The 20,565-nt window shown below is 38.4% G+C and overlaps 1 protein-coding gene across 10 annotated transcripts in view; it reads left to right on the top strand.

The window, feature by feature from the left end:
* The window catches only part of RNF38 (ring finger protein 38), a 120,178-nt gene that overhangs the window by 76,238 nt on the left and 23,375 nt on the right, over nucleotides 1–20,565 (top strand). For all 10 annotated transcript variants that reach the window (XM_043890730.1, XM_043890737.1, XM_043890735.1 and 7 more), the window contains 2 exons: nucleotides 9,114–9,307; nucleotides 18,937–19,150. In XM_043890730.1, coding sequence (XP_043746665.1) covers nucleotides 9,114–9,307; nucleotides 18,937–19,150 — 408 coding nt within the window. The remainder of the gene's footprint in view (nucleotides 1–9,113; nucleotides 9,308–18,936; nucleotides 19,151–20,565) is intronic.

Raw genomic sequence — 20,565 nt, 5'->3', positions numbered from 1 at the left:
GTATTCAAAAATCTACCATGTAGCTTAAGAAATCAACTATTACCAATATTTTTGAACATTTCTATAAAAATGATGGTTTTGTTTTTCTTGCTTTGAATTTTTTTTTACAAAAAAGGTTTAAGAAGCACATTTACATCTCTATAAAAATAGGCCTATATTTAAAATTAGAATCAAGGTGCTTATCATTTTTTAATTTAAAATTAAGGCATAATTACAGTGGAATTCACCTTTTTTGTGTACAGCTCTGTGAGTTTTGACAGAAGCATACAGATGTGGAACCGATACAATCAAGATATGATAGTTTCAGCAGCACCCCCCCAAAATTCTGTCACATCTGTTTGCCATCAGCCCCCTGCAGTTTTAAAATTAGCCGTTGCATATAGCTACAGGGAGCGCGACTCTGTGCTCTGTGATGACCTGGAGAGGAGGGGGTGGAAGGTGGGAGGAAGGGGGTGGGAGGGAGGTCTGAGAGGGAGGGGATGTGTGTGTACACACAGCGGGCTCACTTCCAGCGTAGCAGAGCAGTCCCAGCCAGCAGACTTGAAGTGAGCAGTCACTGTACCCCCAGCCAGCTCGGGGATTGTGAGTGGAGACTGCACGCTTTCATTCAAAAGTCAGCTGCATTGTGGAGAACTTGAATTTCAGATGTGGCACAGCCCTTGATTTCAGGAGTGTGTGTGTGTGTGTGTGTGTGTGTGTGTGTGTGTGTGTGTGTGTTTAACATACATATACTTTTTAATATCCTTTTCCATTACGGCTTATCATGGGACAGTGAATATAGTTCTTTGTGCTCTCCAGTGGGAGCGTGTTTATCCATTCTGTGTATAAATGCTTGCATCAGCTAACCCCAGCCTCCCATCTCACCCTCCAGCCCGCTCCCCCCCTGGCAACCGCAGGTCTGTTCTCCATGCCCGTGGGTCTATTTCTGTTTCGTAGATAGGTTCATTTGTGTCGTACTTTAGATTCCACATATAAGTGGTATCATATGGTATTTGTCTTTCTCTGACTTTACTTTTTATGGTAATCTCTAGTTGCACCCATGTTACTGCAAGTGGCATCATTATCATTAATCTGAGTAGTAGTCCATTTTACTTATAAATTTTTTATATATATATAAATAAATCATATCTTCCTGATTCATTTATCTGTCAGTGGACATTTAAATTGTTTCCATGTCTTGGCTATTGTCTGTAGTGTTCCTATGAACATAGGGGTGAATGTATCATTTTGAATTAAGAATTTTGTCTGGATATATCTATGCCTCAGAGTGGAATTGCTGGATTGTATGGTAATTTTAGTTTTCTGAGGAAACTCAATACTGTTTTCCATAGTGGCTATACCAACTTCGAGTCCCACCAATACTGTAAGAGGTCCCCTTTTCTCCTCAGGTAGGCATCTTAATACAGCTAGATAGCAATTTCAATCTATACATTTACTGAAGTTAGGTGATTGAAATTTGTCGATTTATGCAAATAAAGAAATACATTGTTTCTGAAAAAGAAGACTACTTATTGTAAAAATGTGTATTCTCTTAAGTTCATAGACGTAATAAAAATTTCAGCCAAAAAAATAAAGGAAAAATTTCATTTTAGAACTTTACAGTTATCCTTAAATTCATAAGGAAAATTAACAAAGGAAACACAGGAACTTTTCCCAAAATTGTCATAAAGGGAAATATGCCACAATGATACTAAATCATATTGTAAAGAAATAGTTCCATGTTATTGAGTTCCATGTTGTTTAAATCCAGTGGCTGTTTTTCAACCCTCCTTCTACATGACCTCTTAATTAAGTTGGTGAAAAAATAATTGAGGTTTCGGACCATGAATTTTGAATCATTGTAACTAGGCTCAAACACACCTTTATTGATGAAAATAGGAATCATTACAATCAACAGATTTTTGCCAACAAGAAATAAGTTAGTTTATTCCCATAGCATAAAAATTTGTGCCTTGGGATTCGACTGACTCTTGGAAAGCATTTTCTGCCTCCTGCTGGTTGTGGAAGCATTTTCCCTGCAAGAAGATGTTGAGATGGTTGAAGGAAGTGGCAGCCAGTTGCTGAGAAGTCGGGTGAATATGGTGGGTGAGGCAAAGCTTCGCAGCCCGATTCACTCAGCTTTCGCAGCATCACTTGTGAGATGTATGATCTGATGCTGTGGAGAAGAGTTGGGCCCGTCCTGCTGACCAGTGTTGTCTGTAGGCATTGCAGTTTTCAGTGCATCTCACTGATTTGCCGAGCACACTTCTCAAATGTAACAGTTTCACCAGGATTCAGAAAGCTGTCGTGGATCAGAGCGGCAGCAGACCACCAAACATTGACCATGACCTTTTTTTGGTGCAAGTTTGGCTTTGGGAAGTGCTTTGGAGCTTCTTGGTCCAACCACTGAGCTGTCGTGTAAAATCCACTTTCTGTCACACATCACAGTCTGATGAGAAATGATTCGTTGTTGTTGCATTCGAAACGATATTTTTGATTTTTCGATCAGCTCTTGAGGCACCACCCACTTAGCAAGCCTTTTCACCTTTCCAGTTTGCTTCAAATGCCAAACGACTGTAGAATGGTCGATGTTGAGTTCTTTGGCAACTTCTCATGTAGTTGTAAGAGGATCAGCTTCAATGATCCTCTCAACTGGTCCTTGTCAACTTCCAACTTCCATTATGCTTGTTATCGTCAAGTCTCGCATCTCCTTTGCAAAACTTGAACCACCACTGCACTGTATGTTTGTTAGCAGTTCCTGGGCCAAATGTGTTGATGTTGTGCATTGTCTCTGCTCCCTTACGACCCGTTTTGAACTTGAATAAGAAAAGCGCTCCAATTTGCTTTTTGTCTAACATAATTTCCCTAGTCTGAAATAAATATAAACAGCAGGTTACAAGTTATTAGCAAAAAATTTAGAAATAATGCATTAAAATGATGTATAACATAACCACATTTATTTAAGAATGTGTCTCAATATCAAACAGGAAAAGTGCAACATTGCAAAACTGCAATTACTTTTGCATCAACCTAATAGTTGACTCCTTGAAACTCCATTCCATTGGCTTTCACCTTCACACTCCACGCTCCTTTCATCAGCTACTCAACATAAAATGTTGGAGCTTCTTAGGGTTTAGCATTGGACCTCTTTTTCACTATATAAATCATTGATATTTTGAGCAGTTTTCTCACTGCCTGCAACTTCTTTGACATACCATCTATCTGTATACCAAAAATTCCTGAATTAACATTACTAATTTGAGCTTCAGTTGTCTGCACAACTCCATGTGGATAGTTCAGAGAGATCCCTTGATTTCAGGTTGTTCTTAATAGCTTTCCTGTTTTTGTTGGTTTCATATTTATGCCTCAGATTATTTTATTTATCCTTGTTTATAGCTTCTGTGGAAGTAAACACAGCATTTAAACACAGTACATTTACAGCATCAAGATAAATCAGTTTGTGAACCAGTGGTGTTTTGTGTAATTAAAAAAGAAGAAAAATCTAGGACTTAGGTTGTTAATAATTATTCAGAAGTTAGCCATACAGGCCTCCCTAAACTCAGGAAGCCACTGCTGGCCAGTGATACAGTAATTTAATATTTTCACACAGTATTTTATCCTCTTCATTATGGTGGGACTGCATTAGTTATACCACTAGAGTCCCTTTGTAAGCACTCATTGCATTCTGTTCTTTGTCATTCTGTTCTTTGGCCTTTTATGGAAAAAAAAAAAAAACACACACACACAAACTTGGGCCATATCAAAAGCAAAGTCTTGATTTTTTTTTTTTTATAATGTCTCCTGCAGTAACTTTTGAAAACAGAACAGTAAAAGCCCCCCCCTCCCCCATGTCTTTAAGTAAAATAACATTCCAGGAGGATGTACTTTCAGAGTCGTTATGAAGTTGGATTTTGTTCTGAAACATTTTGAGCTGAGAACTATCAAAGCTGTACTTTAGAAAATTAAAGTTCTGTGTGAATTATGTCAGACAGGACTGTATATACCTCGTGTAGTTCAAAGGCAGTATATCACTGAATTGTCTTTGGTACATCTTCACTAATAGAAACACCTTTTACATAAATTTGAATATAGTTTAAGTCAAGACTTCCGTTTGTGGAGAATTAAGTGAGAGAATGTGTGGAGATCATTTTGTACATTACATTGTGTGGTTCCAATATAAAGTTAATTTCCAGCTTTCCCCCTGCTTATTATTTACAAAAAGGGAACTGTCTGTGTTTATTCTTTATCAGTTGCTCTATGTAGAGTGAGCGTTTCGGTTTTCTGATTGCTTTCATGTCTCTTAGTTGTTTAAGGAACCTCCATACTATATACTCCATAGTGGCTGTATCAACTTACATTCCCACCAGCGGTTCAAGAGGGTTCCCCTTTCTCCACAACCTCTTCAGCATTTATTGTTCATAGACTTTTTTGTTGTTGTTGTTCATAGACTTTTAAATGATGGCTGTCGTCATGTCTTTTATTTTTAATTCATAGAATTCATTGAGTGTTTTTTTTGCATACTTGCATGCTAAGTCGTTTCAGTCTTGTCTGACTCTTTGTGACCCCGTGGACAGTAGTCCGTCAGTCTCCTCCGTCCATGGGATTCTCTAGGCAGGAATACTGGAGTTGTTGCCATGCCCTCCTCCCAGGGATCTTCCCCCACCCAGGGATCTAACCCGTGTCTCTTGAGTCTCAAGCTTAGTCTTTTGTCAAAGATGTAAGGCAAATAGAGAAAGTCTGGAAGTTTAAAAGAGGATTGGAAACTCATAAGTCATTCTGTACTTACTTGTGAGTCTGAGATGAGTGGTGGTCCTAAATAAGGTCCAGGTGGAGAGGGGACCCGGTTTCTGGAAATTTTACCTCTTGATTCTAGTTGCCCCCTTGTTCCTTTGAGAAGGAAGTCCTCAGGGCTCACTAGTGGTTGCTGAAGTCGGAGGCCCATTTAAATCACCATTTTAAATCTGGAACTTGGAACCTGGTTCTGCTTTGCAGAAGGTTTGCATTATCTTCCAAAACTTCCTGGTTGAGATATATAAATATATATTTATATTTTATGTGTGTTTATATATGTACATATGCACATGTGTTTGTGTATATTTTTTCCCCCATGGCATTTAGCATTTAACAATTTGTGATTTGCTTTTTTTTGAAACCATGCAATACTTTTATGGGGTTTTTTACTTCTAATAAGAATGTTTGGTTATAGAGATTTGGGGTTAGATAGATGTAATCTTCTACGCATTTTATTAGATGCTAAATACTGAGTTAGAGTTTCATAGAGTACTCAAATTGATAAGGAATATGAAACAACATTGCATGTAATAAACTCTTTAATAATTCCCTGTCCCTAAATATCAGTTTGTGGTTTCCTATTACTTTGACTGGAAAAGCAAGGCTTATTACCATAGTGAATGAGCTCGCTTCCACGTTATTTCCTAGTCTTTGTCTCTTACACCCTGAGAACCTTTTACAACAGAAAGAGAAGGGATGGGAAATTTTCTCAGTCATCTCCATTCTTAAAAGTAATAGCTTTGTTGTAAAATAAGAATATGCTAATGCACAACCTGAACATCACTGAAAATCTGATAGCCTGAGGTTTTTAAGGTTATTTTTGTGAATCTGTCCATTCTCCTCAGTATCAATAACCTCAGATATGCAGATGACACCACCCTTAGGGCAGGAAAAAAAGAACTACAGAGCCTCTTGATGAAAGTGAAAGAGGAGAGTGAAAAAGGTGGCTTAAAACTCAACATTCAGAAAACTAAGATCATGGCATCCAGTCCCATCACTTCATGGTAAATACATAGAGAAACAATGAAAACAGTGAGAAACTTTGTTGTCATCGGCTCCAAAATCACTGCAGGTGGTGACTGCAGCCATGAAATTAAAAGACGCTTTGCTCCTTGGAAGAAAAGCTATTACTAACCTTGACTGCTAATATGCTAACTGACACCATATTAAAAAGCAGAGACATTACTTTGCCAACAGAGGTCCATCTAGTCAGAGCTATGGTTTTTCCAGTAGTCATGTATGGATGTGAGAGTTGGACTATAAAGAAAGCTGAGTGCTGAAGAATTGATACCTTTGAACTGTGGTGTTGGAGAAGACTCTTGAGAGTCCCTTGGGCTGCAAGGAGATCCAACCAGTCCATCCTAAAGGAGATCAGTCCTGGGTGTTCATTGGAAGGACTGATGCTGAAGCTGAAACTCCAATACTTTGGCTACCTGATGCGAAGAGCTGACTCATTTGAAAAGACCCTGATGCTGGGAAAGATTGAGGGCGGGAGGAGAAGGGGACGAGAGAGTTTGAGATGGTTGGATGGCATCACCGACACAATGGACATGAGTTTGAGTAAGCTCCAGGAGTTGGTGATGGACAGAGAGGCCTGGTGTGCTGCAGTCCATGGGGTCGCAAAGAGTCAGACACAACAGCAACTGAACTGAACTGTGGTGCTGGAGAAGACTCTTAGGAGTCCCTTGGAGAACAAGGGGATCAAACCAGTCCATCCTAAAGGAGATCAGTCCTGAATATTCATTGGAAGGACTGATGGCTGAAGCTGAAACTCCAGTACTTTGGCCACCTGATGCGAAGAGCCAACTCATGAGAAAAACCCTGATGCTGGGAAAGATTGAAGGCAGGAGCAGAAGGGGATGACAGAGGATGAGATGTTGGATGGCATCACTGACTCAATGGATATGAGTTTGGGCGAGTTCTAGGATATGGTGAAGGATAGGGAAGCCTGACATGCAGCAGTCCATAGGGTCACAAAGAGTCGAACGCAACTGAACAACATTCTTCTCCATTTGGGCAGTGGATTTTTAGAATTCAGAGTTCTGTGTCTTAGTTTGCATTAAGCTTTGAGGTACAGGTTATACATGTGAAGGAACAGATAGTAAAGAATCTGCCTGCAATGCAGAAGACCCAGGTTCAATCCCTGGGTTGGGAAGATCTCCTGGAGAAGGGAGTGGCAGCGTACTCCAGTATTCTTGCCTGGAGAGTTCCATGGACAGAGGAGCCCCGGGGGCTACAGTCCATGGGGTCACACAGAGTTGGACACGACTGAGCAGCTGAAGCTTTCACCTTTTATACATATGAAAGCTGGTGATGACATATCACTAGTATTTTGTACTTTAAAAAGTCAATATTAATGAAGTCTGTTTTACGAAATTTGGCGATTACTTACACGTGTAGTTCATGTTTGAGTTTGTGAAGTCTTAGTTGTTCTGTCGTTTTGTTTTAATCAGAATATCTAAATTTCATTGGTTATTTTTCACTTTTCTTAGGATTATCGAAACATAGCTGATTTTCTTATTAAAATCAGGGGTTAAAACAAGTATAGTTTTAATAGCACCATTACGTATAGGGTTTCCCTGATAGCTCAGTTGGTAAAGAATCCACTTGGAACGCAGGAGACCCCGGTTCGATTCCTGGGTTGGGAAGATGCTCTGGAGAAGGGATAGGCTACCCATTCCAGTATTCTTAGGCTCCTTTGTGTCTCAGCTGGTAAAGAATCTGCCTGCAGTGCGGGACACCTGGGTTCTATCCCTGAATTGGGAAGATCCTCTGGAGAAGGGAAAGGCTACCCACCCAGTATTCTGGTCTGGAGAATTCCATATAGTCCATGGGGTTGGACACGACTGAGCGACTTTCACTTTCACTTAACTATAGGAATAAATAAAGTTAGTATGGTGAGGAAATTTACAAGAAACTTGTATATGGTTCAGAAAACTACTTCCTATTTTTGCTTTAATGGCAAATTTGAATTATAGTATTCCTTAATATAATTTAGAATCATCCAAAGCAGTTGCTTCATTCCTATCAGTTTAGTCAATTGTTTTATATGCTTTATATCTTAAAATCTAATGTTGTAGTATGTAGCCTCATGTATTCTTTAGCTGATATTAACATGATTTTTGTTCTAACAGCAGGTGCCAACCAGAAGTGCTCTAGGGACTTTCCTGCTGGTCCCTGGTTAAGCCCTTTCGCGTCTGATGCAGGAGGCGTGGTTTTGATCCCTGGTCAGGGAACTACGATCCCACATCCTCATGGCACAGCTGCCTGCCCCAAAATGCTCTGATACCCAAATAGAATTTGCAGGAGTAAACTGGAGACAGGAGAGGCTCTTATTAGAAAACACATGGCCCTCATCAGACTGTTAACTTACAGTTTTGACAGTTTTGGTGAAACTCAATTGGAAGATTGAGTTGTGTGAGGAATCCTGGAGAGTTAATAATTCAAATAAGTTATCCATACCAATTTTGTAGCTAGTGAGCAAGAAAGCTTGAATTATCCACCACTCTGATGATCTACCTGAAATGTCTTTCCCCAAGACATATCATATCTTTTTATGATATTTTAGTTAAGAACTGATGAAATAAATAGACTGTTTTTTAATGTTTTAAGTAAATCTTACTTTGTCCACATAATTGCTTTAAAGAATAAATGTAATTGCCTTAAAACAATGGGAATAAAGAGGTAGACAAGTGTGGTTTAGAATCAAATCACAGGCCTACTTAAATTATACCCTCTCCTAAATGGATCTCTCAGCTGCACATTAATGCCTAGAAGAGTAACTAGTAACTATGGGAAGGCATAGTAGAATTTCAGTTAAAATTGGAGTTTCAAAGAGGTGGTCAGGTGCCATTTGTTGTTTAGTTACTAAGTTCTGTCCAGCTCTTTTGCAACCTCATGGACTGTGACTCGCCAGGTTCCTCTGTCCATGGGATTTCCCAGGCAAGAATACTGGGGTTAGTTGCCATCTCCTTCTCCAGAGGACCTTCTCAACCCAGGAAACGAACCTGCATCTCCTGCGTTGGCAGGTGGATTCTTTACCACTGAGCCCCCTGGGATGCTCAGTCAAGTACAATACAAATTGCTTATTACCCTATCATATATGTATGTTGTTACCTGATTAGTTTTATGATGATTTTAAAGAAAGAGTTAACTTTGCATTTGATCTGTCTTTCTTATCCCACCCCTCACATCTTTTATAAATATTTAATTTGAGTTGATAGTGTATCTTTTCCCTCCTTTACGCTTGGAGGTAAACGTACTTAAACATCTATGCATGTAAATAGTAATGCAAAAGCCCTTTCAAAGTCTTACCCTGTTGGTTGGTTTTGTTGCGTTGGCAGAGTGAAGACAGTCCAAGCCCCAAGAGACAGCGCCTGTCTCACTCAGTCTTCGATTACACGTCAGCATCACCAGCTCCCTCTCCACCAATGCGACCATGGGAGATGACATCAAATAGGCAGCCCCCTTCAGTTCGACCAAGCCAACATCACTTCTCAGGGGAACGATGCAACACACCTGCACGCAACAGAAGAAGGTTAGTAGGTTATTATTACTTATTAAATCTTTGGTCACTGGTAGAGTGTTTTTAAACATCAGAAACCATTTTTTTCTCTAGGCATTTTATAAATATATCAACACCTTTATCTCTGTACACTCACACACAAACAACATTACAAGTTGTTTAGACTACCACACTACATCATGATAATTTGTTTAGCTTGGGATTGACAGATGTAGAAATTGTATAATAAGAGGCTCAAGTGATTTACTTAAAATCAATCCATACCATTATATATGAATTCAACTACCTCAAGGTTTAAGACTTTTTGTGGGCTAATAACCTTCAATCCATATTACTGAAAAATGCATTTTGTAATTTACAATGGTACTTTAAAATCCCTGTAGATGATGACTGCAGCCGTGAAATTAAAAGATGCTTGCTTCTTGCAAGAAAAGCTATGACAAACATAGACAGTGTAGTAAAAAGCAGAGACATTATTTTGCCAACAAGTCTGTATAGTCAAGGCTGTGGTTTTTCCAGTAGTCATGTATGGATGTGAGAGTTGGACCATAAAGAAGGCTGAGCACCGAAGAATTGATGCTTTTGAACTGTGTTGCTGGAGAAGACTATTGCAAGGCCCTTGGACTGCAAGGAGACCAAACCAGTCAATCCTGAAGGAAAAGAGTGCTGAATATTCATTGGAAGGACAGATGCTGAAGCTCTAATACTTTCACCACCTGATGCAAAGAGCCGACACTTTGGAAAAAGACGCTGATGCTGGGAAAGATAGAAGGCAGGAGGAGAAGGGGACAACAGAGAATGAGATGGTTGGATGGCATCACGGACTCAATGGACATGAGTTTGAGCGAGTTCCAGGAGATGTTGAAGGATAGGGAAGCCTGGTGCGCTGCAGTTCATGGGGTCACAAAAAGTCAGACACGACTTGAGCAACTGAACAACATCAGTGGAAGTCTTAGGAATGAGCAGTCTCTTCTTCACTCCATTATTATCCATCCCATTCTTACAAATGAATAACCTCTCTCCACAAATATTCCTTCTGTATTCTCTAAGGTAGCTGTGGCTTAATTAAGTTTCCTTTTAAATTGAGGACCCTGTGATATGAGTGACTGAAGTTTAGTTCAACTTTCAGTCCTCTCTTCTATGTGGGACTTGGCTCTTGCTTTTTTTTCTCCAGGGAATACGTTTCCTGAGCTGCTTCCTGTTTAGTAGTGGCCTGAGGTCATACCTTTCCTTTTCCAAGGATATAGAGCATCCTTGAAGTGAGATAACTGTTTATGTTTCCAGGATGTTGATAATCTAAGAAGTACTGATAATCTTGAAGTAGTAAGGTGTTACAGACTGAATATGTTTCCTGAATATGTTTCCATAGGCTGATGCCTTAACCCACAGTGTAGATGAATTTGGAGATGGGGCCTCTAAGGAAGTAATTAAGGCTAAATGAAAAAATCAGGACAGGTCCCTGATCCAAGAGGATTAGTGTCCTTACAAGACTCCAGGGAGAGAGCTTTCACCAGAAATCAAGCATGCTGGCACCTTGACCTTGGACATTTAGTCTCTAGAACTTGAGAAAATAAATTTCTGTTAAGCCAGTCTGATATGTTGTTAGGGCAGCCTTAGGGAACTTAATTTTGGCTCAGACGGTAAAGAATCTGCCTGTAATGTAGGAGACTCGGGTTTGATCCCTGAATTGTGAAGATCCCCTGGAGTAGGGAATAGCTACCCATTTCAATATTCTTGCCTGGAGAATTCCATGGACAGAGGAGTCCGACGGGCTATAGTCAGTGGGGTTGAACGAGTCGGACACAACTGAGTGACTAACACACAGGTAACTTAATACTGAAGGGATCTTAAAACCCATCATTTGTTGTTCCAAATCAGACAAGATAAACCTGTTCCTGAGGTACATTCTGTTGAGACCAGTAAACTTTCACATTATCTGATGCATTATTACCCAATTATATGGGAATGTTTAAGTAAAATAATGTTATGCCAGCCAGGTAAAATATTTCATAGCTGTTAAATATAATAACTTGAGGAAATAACGCCTGAGCACCTGCTGTAGTATTTTCTATTGTTTTATGGTGAAATGTGCCATACATTCAGGAGAACTTGTAAAACAAGTGAACATTTAAGAAGGGTAACACACAAGTGTGCCCTACACTTAGGTTAAAATAGAACATCAGAATCCCTCCTTCCTGGAAGATAAACCCTTTCCTGTGATTTGTCATAACTCCCTTGGTACATCTTTTTAATACCTGTAAATACATTCTAAAAACACCGTTTTGCATTCTGTTTAATTCATGTAAGTGTATTGTTTACTAAACAGTCTTTTTAAATGTGGGTAGCAGTAGTTCATTTATTGTGATATAATCTTCCATTGAATTAATGTACCATAATTTATGTACCCACCTACTGTTGGGTAATAGTTATGCCCAGTTTGGGTAATAAAAAGAGTTCTGTTAGGACCCTGTGTGTACACAAGTCCTAGTGTGCATGTGTAAGCATTTCATTAAGATAAAAGCCTAGGAGTACAATTGTAGGTCATCAAATGTGTTTTGGACCAGAAAGGGCATGTCAGTGTCTGTTGCTGGATGGCAGTAACTAGTTTTCAGGTTGAAAAGAAGCATCAGTCTCCATGTCCGTCAAACACAAAGGAGAAATAGGGAGCACTTACCTAGAAAACAAGCTGCAGATTTGTTACGCCCAGCACTGTGTGTTATTTGTTACCTCCTTCTCACTTGAGTACTATACTTTTGCTGCTGCTGCTGCTAAGTCGCTTCAGTCGTGTCCAACTCTGTGTGACCCTATAGATGGCAGCCCACCAGGCTCCTCCTTCCCTGGGATTCTCCAGGCAAAAATACTGAAGTGGGTTGCCATTTCCTTCTCCGATGCATGCATGCTAAGTCACTTCAGTCATGTCCAACTCTGTGTGACCCTTTGGACAGCACCCCACCAGGCTCCTCCATCCACAGGACTCTCTAGGCAAGAATACTGGAGTGGGTTGTCATGTCCTTCTCCTTAGTACTTAGAGGCTAGCTATAAGTTTAACTGCTAGCTTTTCTGCCAGAAGTAGGGTTTATAAACAGATGGCAGTATTCAGCAACAATCTGATACAATTTCAGATGCAAAGAGGAGCCAGCGCACTGGGAATTTACCAAACATTTGAAGAAAGCCAACAACGTGAAAGAGTGTCTGAAACTCAAAGGAAGAACTTGAAGTAACAGTTAATAAAATAACTAAAACAGTTAAGAAACAAGAATAGTTTTCAATTAAGTATAACATGAGAGAAGTACAAGAGATTGTATCCCTAAAAATCAACTGGAAATCTTAGTTGGTAAATTAATGAACAGGCAGAAAAAGCATCTTGGTCCTTGGAAGATCAAGTGAAAGAGTTTTCCCAGAATGTAATGTGAAAAGGGAAAAATGGAAAGTGTGGGACAAGAAATTTAAATATTGACAGAGTCATCAGTTATAAATACATCTAATCATATTTCCAGATGGAAACAATAGAAGGGAACAGTTTTTATAGAAATAGTATAAAAATCATTTTCAGGAATTAAAGAACAGGTGTTGAGCAAGATCTTGGTGAAATTCAAGAATGTGCATAAACATTCAGAGAGAAAGTTGAGGAATAAGAGATCTTCCCTTAATCATACACCTTGATCAAGAGGGATTTATCCCAGGGTTGCAAGGATTTTTGTTCAATATTTACAATTTAGTCTGTGATACACCACATTAGCAAATTGAAGAATGAAAACCATATAGTCACCTCAGTAGATGTAGAGACAGCTTTTGATAAAATTTGACACCATTTATGATTTTAAAACTTCTCAGTAGGTAGGCATAGAGGGAACATCCCTCAACATAATAAAGGTCATATGTGACAAATCCACAGCTAATGTCACACTCAACAATGAAAAGCTGAAAGCCTTCCCTCCAAGATCAGGCATTAGACAAAGATGTCCACTCTTGCCACTTTTATTTAGTATGGTTTTAGACATCCTATCCAAAGCAGTTAGATGGAAAAAAGAAATAGAAAGGATCTAAATTGGAAAGGAAGAAATAAAACCATCACTGTTTGCAGGTGATATAATACTATACATAGAAAATCCTAAAGATGCCACCAGAAAACTTCTAGAGCTCATCAATGAATTCAGTGAACTTGCAGGATTCAGATTTAATATACTGAAATCTGTTGCATTTCTACACATGAGCAACAAACTATCAGAAAGAGAAATTCAGGAAATAATCTAACTTACATTGCATCAAAAACAATAAAATATCTAAGAATGAACCTACCTAAGGAGGTAGAAAACCTTGTACCTGGAAAACTCTAAAGACACTGATGGAAAAAATGGCAGGTGACAAAAACAGATGGAAAGATACACCATGTTCTTGGATTGGAAGAATTAATATTGTTAAAAGGACCAAACTGTGCAAGGCAGTCTACAGATTCAGTGCAATCTCTATCAAAATACCAATGACCTTTTTCACAGAACTAGAACAAATAATTTTAAAATTTCTATGGAAACACAAAATACCCAAATAGCCAAAACAATCTTGAGAAGAAACAACAGGGCTGGAAGAATCAATTGCTCCCTAACTTTCAGACTATATTGCAAAGCTACAAGCATCAGAAAAGCATGGTACTGGCATAAAAAGAGAAACACGGATACTGGGACAGGGTAGAAAACCCAGAAATATACCCACGTACTACGGTCAGTTTATGACAAAGGAGACAAGAATATACAGTGCAGAAAAAAGTCTCTTCAGTGATGCTGGAAAAATTGGACAGGTACATGGGAAAAAAATAGAACATTCCCTAACATCATGTAAAGAAATAAACTCAGTGTGGAGGAAAACATGGACAAACTCTTTGACATAAATTGAAACAGTACTTTTTTGGACCTGGCTCCTAAAGCAAAGAAAATAAAAGCAAAAATAAGCAATTGAGACTTAGTTGACCTTAAAAGCTTTTGCACAGCAGAGGACGTCAACAACAAAATGAAAAGACAGCATACTGAATGGGAAAAGGTATATGCAAATAATATAACTGGTAAGGAGTTAACTGTCATACGTATATAAACAGCTCATAACAGAAAAACAATTTGATTTTAAAAATAGGCAGAAGACCTGAATAGACATTTTTCCAGAGAGGAAATGTGGATGGCCAACAGATGCCTGGAAAGATACTCAGCATCACTAATCATGAAGTTAATGCAAGTTAAAACCACAGTGAGATATCACCTCACCCCTGTTAGAACAGCTATTATCAAAAAGAACATGAAAAGCAAATGTGAGAGAGGCTGTGGAAAAAAGAGAACCCTTGCACACTGTTGCTGGGAATGTAAATTCGCGCACCCACTGTGGAAAATAGTATAGAGGTTTCTCAACAAAACTAAAAATAGAACTACCGTATGATCCAGCAGTTCCAGTCCTGGGTACATATTTTTAAAAAAGAAAAAAACTAATTCAGAAAGATACACACTCCGATGTTCATGGTAGCACTGTTTTCATTTGCTGAGGTATGGAAACAGCCTAAGTGTCCAACAACAGATGAATGGATAAAGAATATGTAGTAGAATACTGCTCAGCCAAAAAAAGACTGAAGTTCTGCCATTTGCAGCAGAATGGATGGACTTGGCATGATGCTAAGTGAAATAAGTCAAGAGAAAGACAAATACTGTATGGTATTACTTACATGTGAAATCTAAAAGGTACAACAAACTAGTGAATATAGCAAAAAAAAAAAGACTCGTAGGGAGAGGGAAAAAAGGTGAGGACCAACACAGGAATAGGGGATTAAGAGGTACAAACTATTAAGTATAAAATAAGCTCCAGGAATATATTATACAACCCGGGGAACATAGCCAATATATTATAATGATTATAAAGGGAATGTAGCTTTTAAAAATTTTGAGTCACTATGTTGTATATTTCTAACTTACATAATATTGTATGGCAACTATACTTCTAATTAAAACAGAAAACCTTTTTGAAAGAATTATTAAAAACTGTATTCTACCTAGGAAGTAGAAGAATAAATGCAGAAAGGAGGATTTAATACGATTTGGTTAGGAAAGGAAAAAAGACATTGCTAAGTCTGAATAAAAGTCTCTTTAAAAAAGATAAAATTTAAAAAAAAAAATCTGAACATAAAATGAGGACAGAGCAGAGAGAAATAAAAATGTGCAATCCAGATTTTTTTTTTTAATGTAAGTATATGTTTAAAAATCTTAAGTGTAGTCACTGGAAGAATAAAACTGGTATATATAGCTTCCACACAATGAAACAGATAAACAGCAAGTAGTCTAGAAAACTCAATCCAACAAAGGTACGTAAGTGAACCAAGGAAAACAAGGAATAGCCTTGTGCTGTTTATATGTCTAAAACAAAGTGATAAAGTAGTATCTATCACTGATATAAAAGTCAATTGAGAAATATTTGTCCATCTTTTATCACTGTTTCTTATTTCTATATTTTCAAATAATTATGCTTTCTAAATGTTCTACCACAAAGTCATATACATAACATTTAATAAGAGGAAATTCAGGAAAGATAGGGATCAAAATTGTCAAGGAATATGCATTTCAGCATGAGGACTTGGGTCTTAATTTGTGTGAGTTTTGAGTTTCTGAGATTATGTTTGAGTAGGGAAGTAAGCGCAAGAAGCAACAATGGATTCAAATAATAATAAAGGGGCCCTTAGATTTGTGAACAGGATGAGTGTTTTTTGGGAGATGATCTGGTCGTGATCTGGGCGTGTATATTTTGTATTTTGGTTTTAAAGTGCACATTTTTTCACATCACAATGTATCTATATTGATGGTATAAAGTGAAGTGTTAGTCTCTCAGTCGTGTCTGACTCTTTTCAACCCCATGGACGGTGGCCCGCCAGACTCCTCTGTCTGTGGAATTGTCCAGGCAAGAATACTGGAGTGGGTTGCCATTCCCTTCTCCAGGGGATCTTCCTGAGTCAAGGATTGAACCCAAGTCTCCCACATTGGAGGCAAATTCTTTACCATCTGAGCCACCAGGGAAGCCTGTAGCATAGTCTGATTGGCAGCTTTCTCCCTCTTTTTAGTGATACATTAAATGGTCCTTTAAAATAATTGTACAGATACAGATATGTGCATATACATAGATAAATCTTCTTGTTCTTTTCTCTTAGGCTCAAAACAGTGAAGCAGTCAGCACACTTAGCTTTCAAATACCATTCCGCAGTTGAAGGAACCAGGACTCTCTGGAGTCTCCTTTGGAGAGCTGGTTAATTCCAGAGTCTGTGTAGGAAAATACTAGATGAGCCTAGTGCACATTGTGGTCCCTATATTAAGGAAGTACTCAAAAGGATAGAGACAATAGTAGAAGATCACAGGAGCCAAAATGCTCCCATTGAACAGAGTTGAAATAATTTGAACAACAAAATAAAATGACTGTGGTGGATTATCACCTAAAGAATAAAATAAATATCCATTAGCCCCTACTCATAAATAACTAAACAAGTGAGAGAGAAGGAGCAACTCTTCTTTACAGAATTGCAGTTGATATATATGGAAGATATTAAGGGAGTAGAAAATCACCATTAGAATATCATAATAGAGTGACTGCTGAAGGTCCATTCATGCAATCTAAAGTTATTGGCAAACTTTTAGCAAAAGCAGAGTATTTGCATGATTCAGTGTATCTCCCCAAGAAAACAAAATCTATCACTGCTTCCATTTACCCCTTCTCTTTGTTTGCCATGAAGTGATGGGACTGGATGCCGTGATCTTAGTTTTTTTATTGTTGAGGTTCAAGCCAGCCATTTCACTCTTCCTCTTTTACCTTCATCAAGAGGCTCTTTAGTTCCTCTTCACTTTCTGCTATTAGAGTGGTACCATCTGCATATCTAAGGCTGTTGATATTTCTCCTGGCAACCCACTCCAATATTCTTTCCTGGAGAACCCCATGGACAGTAAGAAAATAGGGTCTTGGCAGAAACCTGTTTAGCCAAGTGATTGGTAATACATACATGTGCGTGAGCGATGCATATCAGTGTCGTGGCCCTTTATACAGTGCACTGAAAAGGGCCTGTCAACTCCGTGATATCCTTTCCAGTAATAGGTAACGTCGTGCAAACCATGAGAAAACATCAGACAAACCTGGGTTAAGGTTCATTCTGCAGAGTAAGTGTGTCTTCAGAGGGATCAAGGTCACGGAAGACTGAGCTGTCATGGATTGGCAAAGACTAAGGAAGCTTGACCACCATGCAATAATGGGACCTTGTGTTGATTATGAAACAGTGAGGGAACATTGGTAGAAAAACTGGGTGAAATTGGAATACATTGTGTTGTTTAACTAATAGTATGATACCAAGGTTCATTTCTTAATTTTGATTATTTTTTGTATTCTAATGGAAGATACTAACATGAGGGAGAGCTGGATAAGGGTTATGCAAAGACTATACGAAAAGTATCTCAAAATAAAACATAAAAGTAAGTTCTAAGGTAGATGGCACCTGAAAATCAATGAAATACAGTTTGTCGATTTTGAAGCAGAAATGCAAAACAGTTATGCTGAACATAAAGATAGAGGAAGCAGTGAATGGAGGAGGAGCCTTGCGGGTTAGTATTAAGAGCACCATGGAGGAATTAATATCACAAAAAAAGGTCCCTTGTTCTTTTTAAGATTGGGCAATTGAGAGAAAGAAGAAACAGATTTAGAGGTGCAGAATGCAGCAGTGAAGGGAAGGGTGACCTGTCCTCAGTGAAGACCGCTGAGGTGGCTGTGTGCAGCTGTGTCCAGAAGGGGGCTGTTCGCCTCTTGTGCCTGAAGTGGAGTCCATTTTTATTGAGGCCTGCTGTTGTTTTGAATTGTTACCCATGCTGAGCCCTTGTAAAAAGCAGTGGAACTGAATTGTGGAATTAAGGGACATGGAAAATAGAAGTCTACTTAGGATAACAACTGTTATTTGTGTTTAACTATGTAGATGACAAGTGCATAGAGAGTAAAAGTGGTTTCTTTCAGTAGCCAAATTGTACCTAAAAATTCTGTATATCGCTAGAGTATTTATGCTGACACCATCTCACATTTTCATTCTCAGTATTTATTGTTACTCAGTTATTTGCAATTGTAAATAGATTAAATGCTTTTTAGTTATTAATCATTTTTTAAAATTGTCATCTTGGGCGTGTGGGAACTATGTATTTTCTATATGTCTTAGCCAGACAGACAAATATAAAATACCCATTAGGCATAATAGGATTATTGCCAAGATATTTGCAGATTAAAATTTGTTGTACAATGTTTATAAAATAAAAGGAACAGAATAGTAAGTTAAATCATAAGAACTTACTGATATTTGTCTGTAAAAAGGGCAATTTTATACAAATAAACCCCCACCCCCAAAATGACAGTGATTGGCTATTGATTTCTAAATACTCTGAGCTGAATATCGATTTTGTTTTCTTCCGTTATTTTTTTAAAAAGCATGCATTCTATTTTGTGTTTAGAGCTGATGATGAACCACAACAATTCTTTAATACTCAAGCCTATGTTAGCTTATACTGCTAATGGATTACAAAGAGAGACAGTACAGAACCCTGATGGAACACAGCAGTAAACATCGTAACAACCTTTTTGACATTTTTACTGTATTACAGTCCTCCTGTCAGGCGTCAGAGAGGAAGACGGGATCGTCAGTCTCGACATAATTCCATTAGTCAAGATGAAAATTATCACCATCTCCCTTATGCACAGCAGCAAGCAATAGAAGAACCTCGAGCCTTCCACCCTCCGAATGTATCTCCCCGTCTGTTACACCCTGCTGCTCATCCACCCCAGCAGAATGCAGTAATGGTTGACATACATGATCAGGTATAGTAACAGAATATCCAGGAAATACAGATGCTCAAAGTTGGTAGCAGCTTATTAAGGTTGATTGTTTTTTGTTGTAGATTACTTTTATCTAAAAGAAAACAGTTTTACCTAAAATGAATCCATTTTAGATAAATTCATCATTCTTCATTGAAGATTAAAATTTAAATTCTACACAGCTTCCTTAAAAGAAAGTTGAACTTTAAAAAAATTAAGATCAGGGTTATAAAAGCTCAGAATGACTTCATTGTTATAGTTGATTTGAAATGACTGATAGAGGATTTATAGTGAGGTCAGTCAGTCAGCTGGTGGTTTGAGGATATACTCCTGTTTTCTGCTTCCTTCCAGTTTCTTCTAGAGTAGTTCAGTAGGCAAGACAGTTGGGTGCAGCTTTGCTTACAAGTTTTCCTAGGTCTCCACTGAGATGACAAGTACTGAGCTTTCTTTCCCTTTGTTCTGCCAGTAACTGAGGAACTAGCTGAGAAGAGGGTTTGCCAGACCAAAAATTGACCAAAATTGTATGATTTTCTGAGGTCAGAGATACAAATCTAGACATATTCTTACAAAGTTCCTGGATTTTAAGGGTTAGGGAAAAAAAAATCTTCCAAGTTTATAGACAACAGAAATTACAGTGGAAAGAAACTCAGACTAGCATTCAGTTTTTCTTTTTTTTGAAATTACTGCACTGGAAGATAAAAAACAATGAAACTACCATATAGTGACAATTGAAAGAAAATATGATCTTGCACATACTGTGTAAAAGAAACCGGTCACAGGAAGCCCCAGTTTGTATAATTTCTTTTATATGAAATGTCTAAACTAGGAAAATCCATAGAAACAAAGAATGAAGTGATTGCTTATCATCAGTAGAATAATAGGATAAACTACGACACCTTCATGCCGCGGGCTGCAGCTGTTAGAAAGAATTGCTTACAGTTATGCCAGGAAGAAATTATTGCTGAGCAAGAAAAAGCAAAATTGAATTAGGTGTTATGTTCAGTTTTGTAAAACATGACAATTAAATGTTTGTATACATAGAACTCTGAACATAGGGAAAAATATGGAGAAAGATACACTAGGCTTGGGGTTGGGGGGTGGTTACTAAAGTGTAGGGATAGAGAAGGTAGGCAGAGGTGGAACCAAAGAAAAGGTGAAGTCTTCGGGAGAGGTGTCTCATTTATGTTGTATTACTTGAGGCTACATGTGTTCAGTTGCGTCAGTCATGTCCAGCTCTTTGTGACCCTATGGGCTATAGCCCACCAGCCTTTTCTGTCCATGGAATTTTCCTGGCAAGAATACTGGAGTGGGTTGCCATGCCATTCTCCAAGGGATCTTCGACCCAGGGATCAAGCCTGTGTTTCCAGCATTGCAGGTGGATTCTTCACTGTCTGAGCCCGCATATGTATAACCTGTAC

Source organism: Cervus elaphus, chromosome 29 (assembly GCF_910594005.1).
Source record: "Cervus elaphus chromosome 29, mCerEla1.1, whole genome shotgun sequence".
NCBI classification, from domain to species: Eukaryota; Metazoa; Chordata; class Mammalia; order Artiodactyla; family Cervidae; genus Cervus; species Cervus elaphus.
This window is presented reverse-complemented; position numbering and strand designations above follow the sequence as displayed.